Source organism: Chiroxiphia lanceolata, chromosome 19 (assembly GCF_009829145.1).
Source record: "Chiroxiphia lanceolata isolate bChiLan1 chromosome 19, bChiLan1.pri, whole genome shotgun sequence".
NCBI lineage: Eukaryota > Metazoa > Chordata > Aves > Passeriformes > Pipridae > Chiroxiphia > Chiroxiphia lanceolata.
In genome coordinates this window covers 12,543,052-12,568,179 of record NC_045655.1, presented here as the reverse complement: position 1 = coordinate 12,568,179, position 25,128 = coordinate 12,543,052, and the positions used below count along the sequence as shown (strand labels likewise).

General features: G+C 44.0%; 3 protein-coding genes across 8 annotated transcripts in view; 2 read left to right on the top strand and 1 right to left on the bottom strand.

Moving 5' to 3' along the window:
- The window catches only part of DUS1L (dihydrouridine synthase 1 like), a 17,024-nt gene extending 11,037 nt beyond the window's left edge, over positions 1-5,987 (top strand). For 3 of the 4 annotated variants that reach the window (XM_032706664.1, XM_032706665.1, XM_032706667.1), the window contains 2 exons: positions 1,934-2,009; positions 2,385-2,743. In XM_032706664.1, coding sequence (XP_032562555.1) covers positions 1,934-2,009; positions 2,385-2,536 — 228 coding nt within the window. In that variant the 3' untranslated portion in view covers positions 2,537-2,743. Of the gene's footprint in view, positions 1-1,933; positions 2,010-2,384; positions 2,744-5,934 lie in introns of those variants that run through there. The other variant, XM_032706666.1, reaches the window with a different exon arrangement.
- GPS1 (G protein pathway suppressor 1) lies at positions 4,523-17,875 on the bottom strand. Of its 3 annotated transcripts, none has more exons than XM_032706661.1 (14): positions 17,207-17,289; positions 14,978-15,070; positions 14,460-14,641; positions 13,510-13,674; positions 13,190-13,325; positions 12,961-13,038; positions 12,542-12,602; positions 12,056-12,141; positions 11,495-11,589; positions 10,268-10,373; positions 9,829-9,909; positions 9,563-9,700; positions 9,190-9,324; positions 4,523-8,477 (listed from the first exon to the last, which is right to left on the bottom strand). In XM_032706661.1, exons 1-14 carry the CDS (start codon positions 17,237-17,239, stop codon positions 8,403-8,405), a joined length of 1,464 nt encoding a protein of 487 aa, XP_032562552.1. In that variant the 5' UTR covers positions 17,240-17,289; the 3' UTR covers positions 4,523-8,402. The 3 variants fall into 3 exon arrangements, with proteins under 3 accessions (XP_032562552.1, XP_032562554.1, XP_032562553.1); XM_032706663.1 differs by lacking the exon at positions 17,207-17,289 and adding an exon at positions 17,856-17,875 and having other exon boundaries at positions 7,197-8,477; XM_032706662.1 differs by having other exon boundaries at positions 7,197-8,477; positions 17,222-17,270.
- On the top strand, positions 17,488-25,128 carry RFNG (RFNG O-fucosylpeptide 3-beta-N-acetylglucosaminyltransferase). The gene is made up of 8 exons (XM_032706668.1): positions 17,488-17,880; positions 18,687-18,735; positions 19,231-19,333; positions 19,715-19,868; positions 20,647-20,735; positions 20,826-20,991; positions 22,313-22,398; positions 22,633-25,128. Exons 1-8 carry the CDS (start codon positions 17,503-17,505, stop codon positions 22,697-22,699), a joined length of 1,092 nt encoding a protein of 363 aa, XP_032562559.1. The 5' UTR covers positions 17,488-17,502; the 3' UTR covers positions 22,700-25,128.

Genomic DNA, 25,128 nt, shown 5'->3' with positions numbered 1-25,128 from the left:
TCTGAGCAACCTGATCTAGTTGAAAATGTCCCTTCTTTTTGTGAGGTGTTGGACTAGATGACCATCCAACCCAAATTATTCTATGATCCTATTCTGTCATTTGAAATCCTGAGGTAGGTCTGGGCCAGTGCCCTATAGTGCAGGAGCATGTCAAGTCCTGCTGATATGTGGGGGGGAAAGTCCATACTCAGGCAAAAACCTCTCAACCATTAACTAAGCAATCTGGGGTTGAAGGTGCTACACAAAAATTACTAACATATATAGGTTCTTTGAGATAATTTGCTTTCCTGTCCAAAAAAAGTGCAGTCTTACTGCTGCTGAGAATATTTACTGCCAAGAGAGTCAAGTGAGTTAGATGAACTTCCCAAGATCTCTTGGAATCAACTCACCAAACTTCCAGTAGTGACACATGTACATTTTACTATGAAATTAAAAACAAACCCCCCTCTTACTATAATTGGTGGTGATGGAGTTTTTCCTGCAAAGTGAGAATTTGAATTTGTGCAGTGTGGGTTTTAGTGTACTAATACAAATACTTTAAATGTCATCACAGTACAGCCTGTAGTGAGTCAGGCAGCACCTGCAGCTCTGGGTCTTGTTGGGTTTGGATCTAAGTCCTTATCAGAACAAGCAGTTCTGCACTTGTAGCAGATTAACACTGGCTTTCACTATTAGCAATGCGAAACAAGGCAGCTGTTTTCCAGGTTGTGTATTGAAACTTCAAGTATTTGATATTTGCAAAGAGTTTGTTTTGCTTTTATTTTCCCTTGGGGAACGACTGTTTCCTTGACAGGGAGGTGTTGCTGAGCTGAGTGGGCAGAGTGTATTTATTCCTGCTAATATACCTGTAAAGCAGCATGTAAAATGCAAGAAGTAATTTTCTGTTCTAGCTTAAAAATTAGCATTACACCTCGGGGGTAGGGGAGGGCCTGGAACACAAGCATGTGATGTTGCTCACTGTTGAAACACTGTTATCTCACCGCAGCAATAGCAGCCAGGTGGGGCTCAATTTGGAGCTGCAGCTACTGAAGAAAATGTTTTTCTTGCTGTGTTCATTATTGGGAAAACACTGAGCACTGGTCTGGCCTGCTTTCAAACCCATCCTGTTTCATAGTTAATCCTTGTGACATTGCTCGGTGTGTCAGCCAGGATTGGCTGCAGCTGGGCTTAGGCTCATTTCTGTTTTGCTCTTGCATCGCTGTAATGTTGAAGGCAGCCCTTGAAATCTTGTGAGTGGACCTGGTTGGGTATTTTTCCCTCTAGATCATGTGTTTCTGAGCTATATCATGAAACTGGGGGTGGGAGGGGAGCAGAGAGAGAGGGGAAAAAAAGAGACTTAACCAAGGCCTCCCTAAACCTGAAGGAATTTTTAACTGGGGTGGAGGTAGCAAAGCACCCCAGACACCCAGACCGGTATAGCCACATCATCAGTTAGCCAGGACTCAGCTGCTGCTGTCCCCTAAGGGTCATACATTATATTTTAATAAATACACAGATATAGTTTAAGCTGCATATAGGGAAGTAATTGCTTGGTAACATGTATTTTAGGCATAGCTACAGATGGTAGCAAGTATGTCAGGCACTATGTTTCAGTGTTGCAGAGAACTGCAGCAAGCTCACCTGCAACAAATGTGCTCATGCTTGTTACAGAGGGTTTATGGCATGTGCCTGCATGTGGTGGGTAACTCAGGCTGCCCAACAGGTTACTGGGGTTGCATAAGTTGAATGTGGAGGGTTTGTTTGTTTGTTTGTTCTTTATGTACAAACAGTTGATAACCAGTATGACATCAACTGCGTCATCTCCATTAGGCTGAGTTCATGGTTTTTTTCCAAAGATCTGAATGTGCAGAGCTGTATTGTTGCTTATTACAGTAAACAGTAATAATTTTCTTTTCACTGATACAAGCTTCTTTACACTCCCATCCCAACCCAGGGCAATAAATGTGTGTTTAACATGTGCCGAGGATGCTGTAAGAAAAGAGCATTCAAGGAGACAGCAGACTGTCCAGGTAAGTGCACCTGGCCTTACCAGGCACCAAGCAAACATATCATCTCCCCTGTACGTGGCAGGAAGATCGTGTCTGAGTGGGGTTCATGCCTAAACAATACCTTACCTGTATATTCATTACTTCAGTCTTTGGGTTATGGGTTGTGGGTGTGTGTTAAAATCTACATACATAGCTAGCTAAAAGTTTATAGTATGATTTTAAAAGCCTGCTCTTCCTTTATGTATGTTATTTCTTCTGCTTTCAAAGCCTTGGGATGCAGTTTCCAGACTATAAGGACACATTCTTTTTAAGGAACGAGGTGTTCCGTTTACCAGTGCAGTCATCTCATTTCAGGTTGTTGGTTTGGGTTTTTTTGTCCCTTCCTTGCTTCTTCAGGTCATGGATTACTTTTTAAGACCAAGTATGAAAAATCCCTTTCATGGCAGCACAGTCAAAGAGGAATTCAAAGCCCAGAGATGAGTCAGAGAGGAGAGGCAGAGGTGGGGGAGGCTGTGGTGCTGAAAGAGGCTGGTGACAGTGCAGTGTGAAGCTTTGGAAATGAACAGTCCAAGAGCTCCTGCCAGGCCGCTGCTTCCCTGGGCCAAAGAACCATCAGCTGTGTGAACTTGTTCCACATGATTCAGTTCTGGAGAAGTTTTATTTAAGTAAAAAACTGCTTACTCAGGGAATTATCCTGCATTTGAAATAAAAAGGATGCAATTAAAGGTCTCATGCTGTGTTTTAAAGACTGAAAATGCTGCATTTTTGGGTGGGGGGCAACCTATATAAGCTGCCATAACACTCTGCCCTTTGTATGTTCATTAACCCTTCATGTTCTGTTTTTAATACTGGGAAATAAATTTATTGTATTAGAACAGCCTTCTGGCATACTAAAAATAACATCAGTGACTTCCTCACTAACAGAAAATGTGTCACATCTGTCTGTGTTTTAGCAGGCCACGCTTTCAATGCGGAAAGGAATGCAGCAGTACTTGGGAAATGTGAACTTAAAACTGTAAGATGTTGCTATAACCACATTAACAATTATTAGTTTCTTACAGTATGATAAAACTTAAGTCTTCCATGAGCCAAAGGTTGGGGGAAGATAAAATCTCTAGTTTAACAGAGCAGGTTGTCTAAAATTATGTGGTAAGTTGGAACAAAGTTCGTGAACCTTTCCCTGCTCAAAGTCTTATATTTTATTATATGATCATTCTTTCTCCTTCACACCTGATTAATTCTGAGAGAAGTGTGTCAAAACCAGGTCTACACATGACTTTTTTAAAGATGGGAACTGGAAACCACCTCTCCCACCATCTTGGGGAAATAGTCCACCTCTCGCCTCAGACATACACGTAAAGCTGTCAGGTATTTTGAGTTTCGTGGTCTATTCCCCCCTCTTCTAGCAAAAAAGCTAAATGTTCATTATGCTGGTTTTCAAATGGCTTAACCAACCCCTTCCCATTTACAGTTTCCCAAAAACATCAGAAAGTTATCATTCTCCTCCTCACTGTGCCAGAGAAAATTTATGAAGTCCGAAAAGACGGTTGTACGAGAAACAACCAGTTCAGCACAGGGGGACTGGGCTGGGGGAGAGGTTCTGTCATCACCCACACGGATTTTAGAACACCTCTCACAAATACAGTCCCATCACAGAATCACTTACCAGTGCAAAGGAACGGTCAAGCTGGTTTCCGGCTCCTAAATTCAGGAAGGGCCTTATACTTGAGAATACTAATTGGACACATTTCTGTACAGAATTAGTATTTAAAGTATATTTGTCCCGACCTCCCTCCCAAGGCAATGGAGAAACGCAGACAGAGCTTACCCTGTTCACTCCTGTCCTGTGGCAGGGCTGGAGGCTGAAAAACTGAACAGGGCTGGAGAGCTGCTCAGCTCAGCACTGCAACACAGACCTCCCTCTGTGCAGCCAGCTACAAATCACCACGCTAATGGAAAGAAGTTTCACCTGAACTTTCAACAGCCATTCTGGGAGATGCCAACCTTGCAGTTACCAAGGCAAAACTGTCCAGGTGGCCCCTGGGTCACTAACCAGCGCTTGTGAACTCAGAGGCCCAATTACAAAATGAGCAAAGCCGAGCTGGTTCCCATTCACACCAGGCACACCTGCACCTGCACTAGCAAGGGATTACTTTCAGGCAAGGCAATACACTAATTATCCCGTTTATCTCTAATAAAAAAATTGTAGTCTGCCAACTCAGCAAGGTAATGGCCTATTTTGTTTCTGTTTCAAAGGCCCTTAAGAAGATATACACTAATTTTACTGGAGTAGAGGGATGAAAAGGCAGTGCTCTGCATATAGAATGATGCTGAAAATGATGCACAGTCTTCAAGTTTGAGGGAAGTTGGATTCTCATATCTAAATCTATTTTCAGAGACACACAAGAAAACGTAATTAGTTCACCTGACAAAAAGAAAGCCAACTGCCTTTATTTGGCAACCAGCTTATAAAATATGAGAAAATTAAAAAATCAAGAAGACAAAAAGTGCATCAAAACAAAGACTGAAACTCCCATATTTCAGCATGTATTTATAGGGTACAAACTATATGCACACAGAGGCTTCACAGTTACATAAACTACAGGCACTGGGAATACAACAGTCAAAGCCAGAGCTGCAGAATGTTTGGAGAACTGAAACAGTGGTATCTGTGGGGCCAGGGACAAGAAGATTACCCATCCTAATCCAAGATTTTCAGGTCTTGCCACTTGAGTTCTTGTTTGAATTAGACCATCTCTTGCTAATGCAGCTGCCCTTCAGTCTGTAGCTTTTAATAAGCCTACTGAAGCTGAAGCTTGAATTATTTCTTTGCTGTCAAGAAACTGCCTTAATTGCATTATGAATTTACCAAACTTTTAATTACCGAATCTTGAACATTTCTCTTACAGCTTGACATACCCTATTAGCCAGGTTCTGTTCGCATTCAAATTAATTTAGCCTGATCAAGTTATCCTACGAGGCAGTCTAAAACTACACCAGCAACCCCATAGGATGTTGAGTGGAATTCAGAGATCCTTAGGAACACAGAAGCCAAAATAACATCAGCTGAAGCACAAAGCTCATTTGAAAAGCAGATAGTAATCCTTCCCCTATTCCCTAACAGCATCAGAGGAAGCAGAAGTCAGTTCCGCACCAGTTTGGTAGTTTTCACCCCACTGCAAATTCGCAGCTGATGGACTATCAGAAAAGTGAAACACTGACTTGTCTCAGCCTCAGTCCTCACCAGCAGATGGTGTAGGAAATACCAAGAGCACTGTCCTGTGGAGCACACTGCTCACCCACTGCCAGCTGCTTCACAGAGTAACAAAGAAGATGGCATAAGAATCTCAAATAGTCAAATTAAATCTGCTGAGACTTTACTCTTAAAAAAAAAAATAAATCAATGCTTGACAAGTACTTACTAGCTATATATGATGGGTCTTTTTCAGAAGCATCATTGCTATTGTTAAAGTTTCCTCATTTGTTTTTTCTGAAAGTTTATATTGCATTCCATGTATCAGAACTAATACCTTGTTCAGCAGTAGTTTTGGGAGCTGTCCAGAGGATGGAACAATGCTGAAATTTCAACTAAGTTAGGAAGTAATGCTGAGACCATTGCTGCAGGGTCCCAGGAAGTGGCACAGACCATATGCACGTGGCCTGAGGCAAAGACCCAACTCTTGATATTTTCTCCTTCACCCACTGAAGCCTTTCAGCCACAGCAGCTCACAGATGATGCTGCACCAGCCACAGTCCATAATCTCCTCTTACAGACCCCCTGCTGCAGATCTTGGCAGCACAGACCCCTGTGCTGGATGAGATCTGGACAGATAATTACCAATCACACCCAACTACTCCAACACAAATCTCATAATGGCAGTTTCTACATTACCACTAATAGTGGTTGTGCCAAGGTTCTTTCCAACTGTTTTTCCTTTATTCCTAGGTAAGTCACGTAAAGAAAGCAGGATTTACATTGCCTGAGGACCCCATCATGGTCTACCACTGGCATTTCCTTATCAATAAAAAAGTGCTACATGAGTTCATTAAATCCATTTAAATGCGTACTTCTGATCATATCTTAAGATGTACTGACATGCTGCATCCCACAAAACTTCATCCACTGAATGGCCTTGGTGGTCACAGGGAATCACTGAAAATTCCATCTATGTTAGTTACCATTTTCCCATTTATTATTTGGGAAATTATTTAGAAATTTAAGGTAAGAATAATTTTTACTGGGTGGAACTGCTTCTGAATACAAGTTACCCAGAACTATATCCACACTGTTATTTTTTCTGTGTTTTGGGACTGGCAGGCAGGACTGAAGCAGGCATTGGACAATGTCTAGAAGAAACATGTCTGGACAGCTCTGACTCACATCTGCAATATCCTAAAGCAACAGCAGCTTCTTTCACAGGCTAAAGGAGAGAGTTACATATTGGTAATTCTACACAAAAGCATCCATGATGCCAATGAACTAAGCACTAAAAGAGAAATGCTCGATCTGTTCAGAAGAGGCTGCAAGCATTTTTGTCTGGGGAGAAGAAAACTGATCACTTCTGCCCCAGCTACAAAATGGCCTCGGGCCACAGCAAGAGCTGGAAACTGCTGTGTCCACCTCGTGGGCCCCGTGTGGCTGTGAAGGGCCGTATGTGAGCAGCTGCTGAGTGAGACAGCAGAGACTCCAGCCAGCTCAGGACATCACTGACCACTGAGGAGCCCTGCAGCAGAAAGCTTCCAGGGAGGGACAGTCATACAGTAAAAGCACAGAGAGCCACCTGACAGGATGCACTTCACTGAGAAGCAAAACCACCTTTTAAAGAACAGAGCATAAAATCTTCTTGTTTATAAATATCAGTGGCCCGTTTTGGGAAGAAAGCAAGAATGTTTAAGCAGCATTATAGGGCTGAAAGGCTTTCCTTCTGCATGAACAGAAGGCATTGCAGTAGTTTCCCTGCATTTCTCTAAGGATGTACAGCAATTTACCCGAGAACTCAACCTGCCTTTCTCACTAAACTGGCCATCAGTGATGCCCAATGCAAAGTTCTCCCCTCAATCACGGGAGAATTTTTCCATGGCAAAATGGAAGACATTTAACCAAAGACCTCACAGGAACTACTGTTTCCATTTTCAGCACCTAAGTCACAAAAAGCATGGAAAGCCTGGAGAGAACGCTGTTCCTACAGGAACCCTTTAACACAGAACTCCAAATACTCAGAAGCTTTTAATCCTGCTGTTTAATGCACTAGATATAACAACTTATTAAAAAAAAAACCCAAAACCACAAGCATGAACGCATTAACAGTAACATCTGTAGTCAGTTACCAGACCACTCAGGGCTGGATCAAAATTCTCAGCTTGCCTTATGGATTAATGTATACAAGGCTGCAGTGACTTCAGAAAATTCAGTGCATATCTCCTTTCATGAACACAGGACGAAAAAACACACACACACACACACACACACACACACACACCCCCTGGGCTGCCACATTTGACCCCTTTATAAAAGGAAAAGCAGAATAAATGCACCTGGAGACTGGACACCCAGACTGACTGTTTTCAGGGCTTCCACAAGACTTGAGTCATGTTTTATGGCATTTATCCATGCTACCAGAAACAGCTGTTGCACATGTGGGGAAACCATCACACGCTACGACAGTAAGACTGGACAAGAAGCAATATTTGCATGAAGTAGAGATTTACTGCTATGATAACACTGGACCCCAAAGCCAGGCCACACACAAGTGGGAAATGCATCAGGAAACAGGTCTTTGAAAACAGAGACCAGAGAGAGAGAACCTGGATGCAGGTAAACATAAAACCCTAAAATAAAGGCCTGTGACTGAATACATGGAAGCGATGACATTTTCTGGTGCAGGTGAAAATTCACTCAGAGTTTCTCAAAGGAAATCTCTCCCATCAGAACTCTAGCTCCATAATTGAGAGCAATGCATTTGTAAGTTTATCTGGAAAACAGAAAGCTCAGCATTGCTCAAAATCAAGGCAATACTTTCAGGTCAGCAAAATTAATCTTATATCATGCCTGTCCATTCAACTATTTTTGCAGCTTAGAAATAAGAAAACTAATAGCAGCTGAAAAAGTCTCAACTCAGCATCTGTATGAATAACCTGACAGCTCTTTATGGAGTGGTGGAAGAAGAATGGAGGAAGATGTTCTACCAAAACTGAAATGATGACCCATTGCAGGGATGCTTTTTTTAGAAAGAATCTCTTTTCAAGAAGAACTGAAGTTATTGGAATATTCATGTTATCCACCATCAGCCCTGACCCTCTCAATCTGAGCAAGAAGTGAGGGAGACAGGGACAGTTGTGAAGCTCAGCAGTTAGTGGGTGAGACACTGGGTACAGTCCTGAGGGACCATTTCTGTTGGTAGTGCACGAAGTTTTTCACATATTGGTGCTCATCCTGGATTGGCTGTTAGCTGGAGTGAGCTCCCCTTGGCTGCCTTCTCTCGGAGGAGACTGCAACAAGACCAAAACACATCCTAATTAGTGATGTGCAAATATCCCACACCCTGCTTCCTGAGAGACAAATGGAAGCACGGGTGAAGCACAGCAGGATGGCAGCAGGGGGAGAGCATACCCCTAGTTGATAAATAACAACAGCTTTGTGTTTACAACTTTTCCTAAAAAAGTCAAACCAGAACTTTTAAGCCTATTTACTATATACAAGGTGCTTTGGCCCCAGTTTAATCCTATCTGCCATTCAGTTATCACAGGGATTAATATACTATAAAAATGAAAACATTCTGTGCAGATGGCCTATCCTCCCTAAGGGCAGCCTTTTGGAACCGCAACCTGGAAGCAATGTTCCTAAAAATTAATGCATTTTTTACATCATCTGCTAACAAAGTTACTTCAAATTGTTGATAAGATAAAAAGTATGTCTATCAAGAATTAGACAAAAGGAATTAGTCAGAATTAAGCCAACCATATAAACTTCAAAGGACATTCTGAGTTGTACAAGAGGTTAATGTATTGGCTAGAAACACTTGTTCCTTATATATTTCCTTAAATATTTACTATTTGCTATTTTAAGAATTTATCCAATCATGAACACACAAAATTAATTCCCCTCCAGAATCTTCAATTAATCAACTTTTATATTTTTAGTTAAAAAAAAGAAATGAAAACCTTAACTGTGTCTCTAAGAGCCCTTCTGACACGGCCGTACCTTGACGTGTATCTGGTTGCGCAGGACGGCCGCGCGCAGGATCATGGCCTTGGCACGGCGCTGGAACTCTTTGCCCATTAGTAAGGATTTCTCAAAAGTTGTGCTGCGCTGATCAACATCTCGAGCATAAAGAATCTGTAACCAACACAGAGAACTGTACACGGGAGCCGTGCCGGGGTTCCACAGCAGGAAGCTCTCTTTGCACCAGGGAACACAGCTCAGGCTTTATGGAGCCTGAGTCTGCAAACAGCTCACCCCTGCTGAACACACCAGTCCCGGCACATGAATGCACCTTCCAAGTGTCTCAGGAATGGCAAGTTTCTAATCTTAGTAAAGCTGTTCAGTCCATAACACATGACTGAAATGCACTCACCTTACTGTGCGAGTCTATTCTGGCATTGATCAGTCCCTCCAGAATCAGCTGAGTGAGCTCATCTTCCAGAGCAGCCACTGTGGTGTTAAAAGCAGTGGCCATCTTGCGCATGTCTGCCGACACATAGGGACTGAAGTACTAAGAAGAAGAAAATACTCAGTTGCCAAGAGTACTCTCCATCCTCTGAAAAATCAGGGGGAAAAAAATTGCAAAGAGATGGCCTATCTCCCTGTTCATCCACCTCTCGAGATGACAGGAACAATTACCTGGATAAGGGCACGATTTCGAATCTGGGTATAGAGTGTCCTGACATGAGGTGCAAGGTACATATCCAGCAGCAGGTTGTCCTGTGCAAAACAATAAAACACATCAGAAGCTGAGAAGCAACCTGGAAAAATATATTATTCCCATTTTCTGAAACATTTATGTGTATATACTTAAACCTCAAAGATATTACACTACTGCAAAGCAATATGATAAAACAAGAATGAATAAAAGAACTAGCAATATATTTAGAACCTTTATCATTTCTGTCACCCTCTACCAACAAAGTGCTCCCAATTTCCATTCACCATGTCAGGAAACAGAAGACACAGAAGAGCCGAACACTCTTAAGTAGCTACTTTTGCCAATCACTGCTTCTCACAAAAGGCTAGGCAAAGGGAACTTTTAGGGTCTGTTCTACACTGCTCTCCTACAACTCACCTTCATCTCATCCAGCATCTTCAGGCATGAAGCATATTTAGATTCATAAAACTTGAAAATGATGTCACGAACCTGTGGCTCCAGCTCCAAAAACAATTTGAAGGAGCTACAGATAAAGATGGCAGTGATCAGACATTAGAACCCATCACTTAAATACCCCATAACCTCATCAATCCAAGTTGCAAGGTTACAAACTCTCACTATCATTTAAAGATTCCAATAATTTGCTCTCTAACGGACCAGACAGCCCAATTTCAGCACAGTTGGGAGCCTGCAACACAGAGAAAGGCAGCACAGCATCAGAGCTGTGGTGAAGGAAGGCAAGAGAATTTTGTCAAACTAAGTAGTACAAGTGTTTGTCCACACAAAACAAAAAAATGCGTGTGAATAGATCAAAATCAGGATACGTCACCAGAAAACAGTAGGCCACAGCTGTGTATACCCTGCAGTCTGCACTGGTCAGCTTTGTGTTCCCTTTCAAAGCACAGCCTCTGTTAAGTACAGCATGCCAAAGGCAGGTCAAGCACGCCACTATCTCAGAGAAATAACTCATCCTGAGCGTGGCAGATCTTTGGGATGCACACTCTTTCTCAGCACACTCCCAATTCTCCATCACAGACTTCTGAACCTTGGGATCTCACTCTATGAATCAATTCGTAAAAAAGGGTAACAACCCTTTTTCCCCATTGATTTAAATTTACTGCTTCCATACACCTTGCTGACAGGAACTCAGCGCCATTGCAATTCGATCTATGACACACAAATATCCACTTTCTTCCAAAGACCACAACTCTCTCAACCTTGCATATGTCCTAGTTAGATTACAATGCAAGGTGTACTAACAATTACTAAATTGTTTTAACAATTAACATACAACAGAACAAGGGACAACATGAAGGAAATTATCTTAACAGCTGCCTCTGAAAAAGGGCTGTGTCCCTCTGATTTATTATCTGATATGGACCACTGATGGAGACAGACAACTGGGCTGTGCAGATGCTGGATCTGACCTGGGTTGGAAAGTCATACTATGAAAATTTCAGCTATGATTAACCACTGTGTTTTAGACAGTGAAACACCACTTAATGCTAAAGCCAAACTAAGGCTCAGTGATTCTTTCTCCCCTGTATGAGAAAGCTATTCTGCTGCCAGAATCTACTCTCAACCAAAGTCCCATATCCCAGAAGATGTCCAGTACATACAAACATCACTCAAGGCATCACTCACCTACTGGAGATAACATTTCGTTGCAGTTCCTGACGGTCAAAGGTGGCAAGGGCACAGAGCCCACCATACACAGCCACATTGCTGGGAGATAACAGCTATGGGGAGAGGGAGAGACAGAGAGAGCTGTCACTGACTACTAAAATAGCGTAAGGTTGGCATTAAGTATTCTGTCCCAGGCCTTTCCTTCATTCAGTGACAGGATTAGTCCTTGTCAAATGCAGTGGAACTACTCAGCTTGCTCTCACCCAGTGTGTGGGGTGAGAGGGCCTGAGCAGTGGCACCACTAAGAGAGCAGACATCAATTCCAACAGCTTTTTGATTGAGCTACACAAAAATACAAATATCACAGGTAATTCCTATGCGATCTAGAGTAGAACATTTAGAGAACCCAAGAACAGAGACTTTTTGTTAAACAAACCAACCAACCAGCAAGGTGCACTGCACCACCAAACTATACAGGAGTGCTGCAAGAATAACTACAATACCTGAATTTTACAACCTAATACTTAGAAGAGTTACATCCCCTCCAAGACCTGCACAGAGCTCCCTCTTGGTCCTCACCTCAGGGAAATCACAGTGATCAAATGATGCCAACAAGAAGCACTTTGCTGCCTGTTTGTACTTCCGGGCAGCTAGTTCGGCCAAGCCTAGGAACCAGAAAAAGTTAGTCCTTTGTTTATGATAGTAAACAAATTAGGAGAAATTGCAAAGTCTGGGAAGTAGGAGAGGCCCCCATATGGTTGCTAGTGCCTTCACTACTGAAGTAAAACAAGATCCTCAGACTGTATCAAGCATCCCTTGAGCTATATTGACTCACACTGGTATCCTCTCTGAAGAAACCCAGGGAGAAAAAAGAGAAGGCAAAAACCAGCCAACAGTTCTATCTCATCAGCTTCATTACATTTTGCATGTCTAGTGCAGAAATAAAAAGTGTGTCAAACTGAGAGAAAAAATAAGCCAAGCCCACACTGCTGCCCAAGAGCCCTATGGACAGCTAACAAGCAGAAAGACAGGCAAACCATCCAGGAAGCTGAAGGACTTGCTCACCTGCTGCACATTTCAGTTTGGTGAGAATTGCTTGTGTCTGGCTGTCTCTTTCTCCTCTTTGCTAAAGCATAAAACAAAGCAGTAGTGAGCAAGCAGTACAAAACCTATTTTGCTTATAAGAGTCTTCAGGATATTTTATCCTAATAATTAACTCAATGGCAAGATAACTTCATCTTATTTGTCTAGGAAATATGGTAAGAACTGAGGATGGGAAGTATCTGTTTTTACCATGAGTCAGACTTTGTACACATATATCATGGAAGAAAAGCAACAATGACCTCAAACGGAATAGTCTAGCAGCTGAGGAGGAAGTCTTATATAGAGCAAGTCATAAAGGGGGAAAGGAAGAAATTGCTTTACAAATTTTGGAAACAGAAAACAAAGGGAAAACTCATGCAAGTTAAAAAGCAGGAGCTTACTTCTGCAATCTCTGGTGTAGACTCAGCCTTGCTTACGTAGCTCAGAACATGAGACCAATTCTGGAGGTAGACACTGACCTGTAAAGAGCCAGAAACAACGTGGGGTAGCCGTGGATAAACGGGGTTCCTTAGATAAGCCTCATCATTGCAGACACAAGACCAAAGTACGGGGGGACGTCGCAGCAGGTATCAGAAAGAACCAAATACCATTTCCTGCCAACCCTCCTACCTTGATGACATTGAGACACATGTTGATGACATGTTTAGCACTGGTGCAGTAATCACGGGCTCGTGAGTAACACTTGAGAGCATTGCTGAGGTCCCCACAATCCAGATAATGATCACCTAAGTCATCATGGCCTCTCCTGGAGCACAGGGATTAAAACACCAATGAACTGGGTGCTCAGAAAGGGACAAAGTCAGTTTGTTCCAATCAAGTAACTCAACATACTGACCTAAGGCAGTGAATGCCTTAGTTAACATCCTGTGTTAAGTGCACGGAGGAGCAAAATGCTCTTTCTTGCTCCAGCAGAGCCTTCTGCATCTCACCTGATACTCTCCTTGATGGAGTTCCCTTTGTAATTTTTCAGATCTGTGTCAAGTTTCTCCAGTTTAAGAAGAGCTTTTTTGCGTGTAGCTTCGACCCAAGCTGTGTCAAGAGGAGGGGGTTCAATTCCACTATCGGGGACAGCATCAGGTGTATTCTGCAGTTCTCTGAAAGCATTTGAACAGAGCTTAATGTTAGACTGCAAACTTTCCAAAACAGAGGTCTGCTAAGTGCCTGGCACTGCTACCCTAACAAACAGTACTGCATACACAAAATAGATCATCAAAGAGAAAACAAGGATAGTGGGGAAAAAAGAAAAAGATTGATAAGATTTCCAGTACCAACAGTAACATAAGCATCACAGATGTTTACAAAGACTTCTCAAAATTATCCCATGATCTTAGGATGAACGTACTGTCACACACACATGTTAAAGATTCCCAGGGCAAAACAGACAAAAAATCATCAAATAGACATAACAACAAAAATAATGCAAAGATAAGAAATGTAGATGGATAAGTCAGGTGTCAATGGCTATTCTCAAGAGCAAACCTGTTGTTAGAGAAGGAAAAAGTCAAAAACAAACCAAAACAAGGCAAAGAGTTAGATTAGGTTTAACTTATGACCACAAAATCATATAGAAGAGGTTTCGTCACCATAATCTACCTAAGGAAAAACAACTATGTTCATTAATATTTGAAGCAGTTGCATGGACTAAACTCAACTCAATATCTACCTGCAGTTTTTAAAAACACTGAGATTTCTGTGCTTTATCTTTTAAAAAAGCATGAGAACCTTAGGCCTGAACACACATTCCACTGCTATAAAATTCTAAGGGCAAAGACAATTTCCATAAGGAACATTGTGGTATTACATGCAAAGTCTTCCACTGTGGCACATCAGTTTAAACCCTTTCAGGAAAGCTCCCCATATTCCCATGACTTCTTAGTACCTGGTGGCCTCAGACAGCTTTCTGTGGATTTCTTCATACACATCAACATTGAAAGTTCTCTGGACAAATGACAGAGCCATCTTGAGAGCTTCCACCCTCAGCTGTGGACAGTGATCAGCAATGAACTGCAGCCGCTCGATTCGCATCAGCCCACAGTAGCTGGATGCATACTGCTCCAAATCCTGCCAACAAAGCCTGGCCTCAGAAGGTGGAGATGGACACACCAAATCAGGCTACTGCACTGTGACCTGCACAGGTTTTCCTGCAGACCTGACCCCTTCAAGGAGGGCAACACGACTCAGACAAATAAAAAAATCAGGTAAGATTAGTCCATGCTTTCTTCAAACATTAGTAATATCCTCAGAAATATGCAGTATACTACAATTACCTTTTCTAAATTTCAGCTGTCTGTTAAGACTAATCAGCTTTAACTTTTTTCAAAAGAGATTTTTTCCAAATCCTTAAAGGAAGAGGCTACACTCAAGAAATGTCCCCACAGCCCTCAGCAGAGCACATACCAGTGTGGGGTTCTCCACCACATAGTTGATATCAGGTGAATTTTGCTGATCTTCTTGTGGATCTACGTCAATCTGCATGGGCTCCACTGCACCCTAGAATAGCAAAAGGAGGTCAAAAGTAGCTTATTACATTTGAGCAGGAAACAACTATGCGATTCAACCTATTAAAGACTTGCTTAAATACATGTAAAATTTAAAAAATGAAAAAGCACTCCTCAGTCTTTTGATATATTTAGGATTTTTCTCTAGCAACCCACTGGTCAGCACGGCTCAGCGTTCACACAGAACCCTTTATTTGTCTTGGTAGATTATCAAGCAAGAAGGGGTCAATAAATCTGATTTTACAAAGTATGTCAGGTATGCATGCCAAATTCCAAGTGACATTCCATTTCTCTTCCTTGAGCAAGAGCAGGCATTAACACTCAGTTCAAGAAGTTTCAAAAGTCAAAACGTACCAAAAAACCCACCAGAACCTTTCAAAACTGCTTTGCTTTACTGTTTAAAAGTAATATTTTTTTGGGGGAAAAAAGGCAGCAACTGCTACACTTTTCAGAATATTAAAAAAAGAGCAGAATGCACTGGCAATTTCACAGTTTCCAACAAATACTGAGGAACAATCTGTCTACACTGCAGAGATCTGCCATCAGCTGAACCTATCCTACTGTAGTGTCTGAAGCCCGTCTGCTTAGGTAGAGCCTCTTTTGCAGAAACACCATGACTTTATTCTCCCAGTCTATCCTGCTTTGAACACCCTGAGGACTCACAGCAGTGCAGTGACCTCAGCACAGCAGCACAGTTACAGCCCCTGTGTGTGTCCCAGCCAAGACCAGCCACCCCATGCCACAAACAAAGCTGGTTTGGTGGCAGTAAATTCTTTGCCTCCTCCTAGTTAAAGTGTGTTGAACATTCCTCCTAGGAATTATCCATTTAAATTGAGGAAAACCAAGCTGAATGTCTTATAAAGTGCTGATTTTGTGCAGATATTATACAAGCAACACTTGATTTGGTGTAAATTACACAACTGGATCTCAGAAAAGACAGAAATGCCAACCACCTTGCTTCCATCAACACCAAATTGTTTCCATGTTTTTATTAACTTTGCTGTCTGTTAAGAAATGAAAAACTGACTTTTTTTTTTTTATTGGGTTGATGGTTTCTTTTTTTGGAGTTTTTCTGTGACAAGGAACAGGGCAGATCCAAATTTCCTAAGTCTAAAAATTACATTCACCCACAGCCTGTTTATTCTTTCACAAACTGGTACATACCAAATGCACACAATATCTCAACACTGATGTGGAATTGCCCAAAATCTGAAGCAAAAGCAAGTGAAGCATGTAAAAGTTTGTTTCCTAGTATAATAATCTTTCCATGAAAGAAAGGGAGAGAGAGTGCAAAGAAGAGTTTTATTGTCTAGATCACAACTCAGGAAAAACGTGCATAAAAACAGTTAAGTCACCATAAGTTGAGACCATTACTTTTGCCATTTTTATCTCCCTTACCTTTTTTCTCATATCATAAACACTAAATGCCAGGGTTGCTTTGTTTAGGCTGTGTAAGCCTACCATAGTAGGCACCCTGTTGAAGGCACCTCACCAGGCCTTTCACAGGCTGATAAACTGGCACTTGAGCTGAAGTCTCCTGCTGTACTCCGGAGGAAGAGGAGTGACCTACTGCTGGAGGGGGGTTCAGTACAGACCTGTCACTGACGAAGGGGCAGAGCTGGAAGCTGAACTGTCCTTCATCCTGTGCCTCACCTCCCACAAGCCCGTGCCCTGACAGAGAACTTGCTACTGCTGAAACCCGCAAAGGATCGCCTGCGCAGGTACCGAGTGTCACCGACCCCTGGGGGCTCCCAGGGCTCTCCCCTGCACTGCAGACTCTCAAGTCCTCCTCACCGGCGGCCTCACCACGCCCTCCCCGAGAGCCTCGGCCCTGCCTATGGCGCGCACAGCGCGGGACCCGAGCGCGGGGCCGCGGCGGGGACCGCATGACGCTCGGCTGAGGGTTACTCGTCGCCAACGGCGGCGGAAGCGACACAGCCGGACCCGACGGAAGGGCGAACGAGGGCCCAGGGCCTGCCGACAGCGGCCCCTTCCCGCGGAGTCCACGGGGAAGGCCACAGCGCGCCCGCGGCCGGGCCAGGATGCCGGACCTTGCGCGGGAGGTGCGCGGAACGCGGCGGGGCCGGACCGCGCGGGTACGGGCCGGGGGGCGCGGCCGCCCCGTTACCTGCAAGTTAAAGACCTGGACGGGCAGCGGCATCGTCCCCTCGGCCGCCGCTTCCGGCTCCCGCCCCGCCCGCCCCGCTTCCGCTTCCGCTTCCGGGCCGCGCGCCGCCGCCGGGCCGCGTCCGGCAGGTGAAGCTCTTAAAGGGGCCGCGGCCCCGCTCGGCCCCGCTGCGGCGGCGCGGCAACCTCCGGGCGCTCCCTGCGCGGGGCCGCCGCCACCTCCCGGAGCGCGAGGCCGCCCGCCCGCGGGGCCATGAGGCGGCCGCGCCGTGCGGCGGGAGCCCGCGGGGCTACAGCATGAGCGGCCCCTGCCTGGGGCTGCGCAGGGCCGGGGTCCTGCTGTCCCTGGGCGCCGCCGCGCTCCTGCTGCTGCTGCTGCCGCGGGGGCAGCGCCCGCCCGCGCCCCGCGCCCCGCCCGCCGCCGGGCCCAGCGCCGCTTCGCCGCACCGGCCGGGCCCCGCGGGCTCTAGCGGGCCCGGCGCGGGCGGCCGTGGCCGAGGCCTCGTGGGCAGCCCGCAGCCTGCGCGCAGGGGCCGCCCCGGCGCTGCCGCGGGCCCTGCCAGGGAGGCGCTGGAGCTGAAGGATATCTTCATCGCGGTGAAGACCACGAGGAAGTACCACAAGAGCCGGCTGGACTTGCTCCTCCAAACCTGGATCTCCCAGGCGCGGGGACAGGTGAGGCCTCGCGGCGGGCGGGGACGGGAGCTTCGACCCTGCGTGTGCCAGGGCGGCTGCTGCACTTCTTCACCGGGTGTTAAAAAGCGTGCGTTAAAAGCAGATTTCCTTTTAGGACTGAGGAACGTCGTCTAAGCGATTCCTCCTCTAAAGAGGCGTTGTTGATTAAGCTACTTAGCTGCAGTCTGGCATCGATGGTCCCAGCAGACGTAATTTGCTGATTTGTGTATGACTGTGAAAAAGGCTACGCAAGAGTGAAAGAACCCTAGTGCTGATGCATCTAAACCACTATTTTGGACCAAAAAGTTCAGCCGCTTACGTGTTACTGTGGAACAACATAAAAGTAGTTCCCTTGTTTCAGAATTTCAGCCTATTCAAGCATAGTAAGGCAGTTCTGTCTAGCAGTTGGGACAGGACAGTGTTGCCACCTGCCACTTCCCACCCTGACTTGCATTCTTTCCTTTTAATCTGTTCGATAGCTGTGGATGACTCCAGCCAGAGAGGAGGTACTACTAAAAAAGAGCAAAGTCATTTCTATCTGGAAATTAGTTATCTGTGCCCTGAGACTAGAAGAGTAAGTTATAGGATGTATTTGTATTGAAATGACAATTTTCTGGCTTGCAATGAAAAAACTTAACAAATAAGGTAGGGGTTGAAGTTGTTGGAGCTCTCTCCCCCCACTCCAGTGGCTACTGTGAAACAAACCAAAACAGACATAACATTCTGAATTCTGACTGCAACTGAACAAGCTTTAAATTAGTTTCTGAAGTTCTCAAATGTAGACACACCATTTTTGTCTCCCACAGACATTTATATTCACAGACTGGGAGGATCAGGAGCTACGCCTGAAAGCAGGTGAGCTGTGTAGCCTAGGTGCATGCTATCTGTTGTGAGTTTTGTTTCTTTCATACTTTTCCTAGAAGTTCTTATTTCATGCTGTACAAGCAGTTAGGGAAGTTAAGACGGAGAAAACTTCTCCCTGCTTGCCACCTGAACAGGATGCCTGGAACTTCCTGAATACTGGGTTCACCTTTGCATCCACTTTCTTCTTGTTAGTAAGCTTAAGTCTATGTGGTCCAGAGTTATACTAGGTATTTCCTTTGCACACAGTCTCATGGCACTGTGTATATATACCCTCATTTTTGTGCATCACACAATTTTATGACCTCTGCAGCTTGCATGCCAGATGCATAACCTGTGAGCCCTGCCTGTCCTGCAGTTTGCTCTCCACGTATGCACCATATGCACCTCAGATGTACAGGATTAGTGCCAAATGTGCACTTCTTTTGTAGTCCTTTTTGGACTACACATATTTCACAAACCTGAAAGGGCTGGTCTTTATTTTTCCAGGGGATCATATGATCAACACCAACTGTTCTGCTGTCCATACTCGGCAAGCTCTCTGCTGCAAGATGTCTGTGGAATATGATAAATTCCTGGAATCTGGGCAAAAGTAGGTGAAACACATTGTTGTGATTGACTTTATTTCTTCCAGTTCTGTGTTCACAGGAAACTTGAGTAACCATCTCTGTTCCAGTAAGGAATGCAGTCTTAGCTAAAATCTGGGGATGAGTGCATGGAAGGGAGCACAGCATGAAGCAGTGCTTTTAAACAAGCATCATTTGGAAGGTGGAAAAGATTATGATCTAAAGGGGGTTATTCTTTTCAACCTCTTTACAGAATTAGCATCTGTGGGTGCTTTCAGCTTTCCAAATCCTTAATTTAGGGCAATAAGAAATACTTCCTGCTCCAAAGCCTGAAAGACTGAGTCTCAGTTATAAACTTATAGCTCATTTCTTTGTCCCTGTAACGTCTTGTTCTGTTTCGTGTGAAGATGGTTTTGCCATGTGGACGATGACAACTATGTGAACCCTCGGACTCTCCTGCATCTCCTGTCTGCCTTCTCACACAGCCAGGATGTCTATGTGGGGCGACCGAGTCTAGACCATCCCATCGAAGCAGCTGATCATGTCCAAAGTGATGGATCAGTAAGCAAACTTTACAGTTTGTCTGAGAGACATCCTGACTTTCTAAGCCTTTAAAACCTTGACAGTTCATAGGATTCCCCCATAAACCCAAGTGATTTAATCTGCAAGAAGTGAACCTGGCACTGGTCATTTTCAGAGGCAGGGTGCTGGGTTAAAGGAACCTTTGCTCCGACGTTGACAAAGGCTTTCTAGATAAATAAAGCATTTCTAGTTCCAAGTGGTTAGTAGGTTTCCAAGAACTGGAAGCAAACATATCTCAATCACAAGATACACATGCTAAAGGACAAGTCCTAAGCAGGCCACCTGTACTGACAGGTCTAAAGATAAATCAATCCACTAGCCAGAAATTCAGTTATAAAATAGCTTGTTAGGGAAGACTGCACAACAAAATAGTCTCCTTGGACGTGGAGCCAAGTGTATAATTGACCACCTTTGATATCCTCAGGAGCACTGAGCTGGCTGTGACCCTTGGCTAGAATGACCAGAGGACAGATGGAATTGGATAGGAGTGGGACTACGGTTTTCCATTTCATGTGTGCTACCTGCAATATGCTAATTTGATGGTTCATCTGCTGTCTGTTCCAAGATAGAGCTTCATTTGAGAGAAGAGCTAGCTAGGCTTTCAGCAGCCTAAACAAATAGGGATTCATCTGTAGCCTTGTTTTGCCAAGTGCAGTATGTGATATCCAATAGAATTTCAAGTTCCCTTCCCTGCCCAGCCAAATGGGAAAAGCTGATTATCATTAATTACTGTGTGTTTTTTCTTGTTGCTCTTCAGAAGACAACGGTGAAATTCTGGTTTGCCACAGGCGGAGCAGGGTTCTGTATCAGCAGAGGTCTTGCCTTGAAGATGAGTCCCTGGGCCAGGTAAGCACTGGTCCTAGCTGAGCTCCATTGATACATGTTTGGGAGGCTTTAAAACATATTTTCTCTTGTCTCCCACACTCTGTCTCACAGCCTGGGCAACTTCATCAGTACTGCGGAAAGGGTGCGTCTTCCTGACGACTGCACCATTGGCTACATCATTGAAGGGCTGCTGGAGGTAAAGCTGCTGCACAGCCCATTGTTCCATTCCCACCTGGAAAATCTGCAGAGACTACAAGGCGAGTCTGTGTTGCAGCAGGTAGGGCTGTGCCTCATGTCTTATCCTTATAATTAATTACACCTCAGTCTGATCAGAAAGAGTACTCTGCATAGATGTAGCACTCTTCAGCAAAGAAGGATGTCTACAGACTCACTCAGAGCTGTGTTCTGCCCAAGTCCTTCATTTAGGTAAAAAGCACACTTTCATCCTAGCCAACTAGGTCATATGGCTGTCCCCTCCTTTGGGGACACATTATGCTACCTGGAGTCTATTCATAAATAGAGTATTTCCCATCTCCTTCTAAGCCCTGACTTTCTGTGAGTGGCAGTAGCAGCAAGTGTAGAAGGAGGCAATGTTTAGTTTGCTAAATAGTCTTCCTGGTTTTGCCTAACAAAGTCTCAGTCTTCATTCGTGCTGTTCAAAAAGGCAGCAAGTACTTCTTCAGTAGCTAAGACGTAGTTAAATGTTCGATCATTTTTAAGAATAATTTGTCTGAACCTCAAGAAAATTAATGTTTCTTAGGAAAAATCAAGTAGTTTTATAATTGCTGGGATATGTTTTTCCTCCTGGGCAGCAGATGGAGCCACAAGGCCATCCAGCAGCGTTGCCTGCCTCATGCTGCTTGGCACCATGAGAGAACAGGAGTGCTTTTTTGCCCCTGCAAGCTGCTTGGTTATATTTTCCTGGCAATTGTATTAGTCAGCAGAAATGTGCACTTGGGGCCAAATTCCACTGTGATGTAATCTCCTTCATGTTAGTGAGTTGGACTGTAGGCCTAATATTGTGTTTCATTGGTGATCACTGGTTCCCTGAGATGGTAACAGCTAACCCGAAATCTGGGAAATGTCCAATTAGAAAGCACCTGAAAATTTCTTAATACAGTGCTTGTGTGGAAGAATAGCACTGAACTGAGGTTCCACAGATCTAAATTGTGTTCCAGGTTTTTCACAGGGCAGTCCTTTGCATGCCATTTAACATGCAAATGTTTCTATTTTCCCTCTATACTAAAGCATTGCTATTGCAGACTTCAGGCAATGTCTGGTGAGGATGAACATGTGTCATTTAGTGAAGGTACAGACAGGAGCAGGATTAATGTCCTCACAAAGCTTACAGTGGGAGCTCATCCTTCAGGGCAATGCAACTTTCAGATCCTCTGTGTATTCTCCCACGTTGCCTTTAGTGCAGTTCAGTGCCAACATTGCTTATGTCCCAAGTAACGACTGTCCTCCAAATGTGATCCATGTTCAGATTAATCAGCATTCTTGGAGACTTTCTTGGTACCTCGCTAATAACCTTGCTACCTCCACTCTGGTTTTCTGTGTTAGTGTTACCATTTTGAAATATTTATTTGTTTTTACAGGTAACCTTGAGTTACGGGGACCCTGAGAACAAACACAATGTTGTGAGTGTGGGAGGAGTGTTTGGCCTTCAGCAAGATCCAACTCGGTGAGTGTCCACTTCCAAAACAAGATCTCCCTACCTTGTTCATGTTTATCATCTGTCAGATGATCAAACTCACTAGTGGGGTTATTTTCTCTTGTCAGCTCTTGTTGCTGTGCTGGAAGTGGGTAAATCCACCCTCTCTGCTCCATCAGACTGCTGCACACCCAATGCTAGTATGTTCCATGTATGGAGAATTCCAATCTAATACTGTCTTTTTTTTTTTTTTGCCCCCCATAGGTTTAAATCTGTCCATTGTCTGCTTTATCCTGACACTATTTGGTGCCCTGCTAAGAAGATGTCATAATTCTTGACCAGCCACTGACACCTGTATATTACCTAGTTTGCAGGAGTTGTGGTGGACTTTTTTTGGTGGTTTTATTCTTCTTCTGGGAGACAACCAGTGTTATCTACAAAGGAGATAGACAGACTATTTAGAAAAGCAATAAGGTGTGGTTTGTTCAGCTGCAGCGTGGAACATTCCAGGAAGAATCTTTGTTCTTTTGTCCGGTGGTTTTTCGTAAGATGACCACAGTGCTGTGTGTACAAGTCACTTTACACTTTCTTCTGATGTCATGTGAACCTGTGCTTGGGCACATCTGAGGCAAATTAGAAGCCATTGTCTTGAAGCTGGAGTGCTAGAGCAGGCTGTAGTCCCCATGGTGACAAGAGAGGGGAAGTTTTCACTCATCTTTCTTGGGAACAGAATTATTTAAGAGCTTCTTTGGCCTGCTAGATTAAAACTCCACCCGTGGGCCAGAATAGGGTCTGTTCTTAGATACAGAAATCCTGGAATCACTAAGGTAAACAAGGCTGAAAGCCCTTGTAATGAGAAAACTCTTTGTAAGGGTAAGCTTACTCAGGACTGGATAAGAGTTGCTTACAGTGCACATCCTCCCCTGTTGTCCATGTGTGCCTCCTGTGGAGGTGATTGTCAGACCTGGCTCGCCTGCCAACTGAACTGCAGTGGCTGATGATTATGATGGTGGTCTGCCAGGTCCGGGACTATTCCCTTGATGTTTGATACTGAAGAAATATTTGCCAGACAAGATGGTCATCGTTTCTGCCACATTGCCTGTAGTTGGTTGCATGAGCTGGCACAACTTGGGCTGCCAAAACACGCCCTGTTTCTGAAGCTGTCTGAGAGAGGAGAAATGCTCGATAGCTGCAATGTGCTGAGGAAGGTCTTGATGGTGTCATTTGAGGACCTTTAATTGTATGACCATGGTTGCTCCAGCTTCTTCAGATAATCTTCCAATTAACATACGGTCAAGATCAGTGCTTATTTTTATTCCTTAATGTTTTGATAAATAGTTCATCCAGTCACTTAAAGGAGCACATTATGAATGTGCTCATTCACACAGAGGCAGAAGTTCAGTGCTGTAGCAGTATCATCTGCTGCTGCTTTCTAAAGAAAGTAAACAGTTTTGAAAGTGCAAGGAACGGGGCTCCATATGTTTACTTTCCTGTTAGCCCAGACTTTGGCCATGTGCAATCCCCACCTGACCTGAAGAACGGCATGAAAAATGACTTTGCAAAATCACTGTTCATTCTTTCAAACTCTTAAAAAAATACTTGCTGGTTTAGTGCTAGAATCTAAGGCTGAATTAAGGGGAGAATAATGGAATTACAGTGTATGATCTGGAACTATGATTGCTGGCTAGAATGCAGACCTAGCAGAAGTTTCAGATTTCTAAACAGTTGTGCTCAGCTGTACTGTGGGCTTCAGCTAGTTACTGAACTTCCTGGCAAATGCCTGCAGTGTATTCTATTCTTTGCCATTTAGCAAAGGTGTCAGCCTCCTGAAATATACTGTTTCCTGCATTCTGCTTTTTAACACAAAACTTTCGGCTTTTACCTCAGTACTTTGTCCTCTTTGCATGTTCTACTCAGTTCTACTGAGGAAGAAACAAGCTGATTTCTGTTACAGTCCTGTAGTTCCTTCTTATATTTTTCCTTTCTCTCATATCTCCTAAGGTGACTATGAGGTATGGGAATAAGAATGCTGCAGGGAATTAGCTCAAAATCCAGCCAGCACAGTGACTGTTCCATAATGGGCTGTCAGTGTCACAGGTGTGCCTGGCACAGAAAACAGAAGAGGACTTGAGGAACAGTAGGTTCTGCCTCCTTATTAGATCTTCTGCTGACTAGAACTGAGGCACCCTGTGGTTTAATGATTGGTCATTAATAGCTGTGGAGATTCCTGGTATCTATATAATTTTTTTAAAACACTTGTTAGGTTCTTGTTTTTAACCTCCTGTAGCAGAAAAATGAAACTTCATGAGCTCTTGAGGCGATTTTGTCTTCAGGCACTGATTCTGAACTCTTCTGTTGGAGCTTTTCTTCCCCTTCCACTGGAAGCAGCCTCTTGTAAGGTAACACAGGCAGCATGGACTGGGTGGCAGTTGTACAGCAAACTGCAGTTAAAAAATTACACCTCATATTGATGGCAGCAAAACTAAGTAGAAGTTTCACATTGTGGTCACTGGTCAACCTAAAATAGGTGTGCCAAAGAGGCGGTGCCCTCAAAGTGGGGAGGGTGTTTATGGAACTTAAAAAGGACCGTGTTCTCCTGCAAGGCAGTAGGGAACTGTTCGGTGTGTTCAGGCTCCTTCTGTGGGTTCTTGTCTTGAGAATACAGTAAGCTGTGTGGATCTATCAGGATGCAGCTTTTTAATAAAACTGCTTTTTCATACATAAAGTGATTCTACAAAATAAATATTTAAATATGTCAAA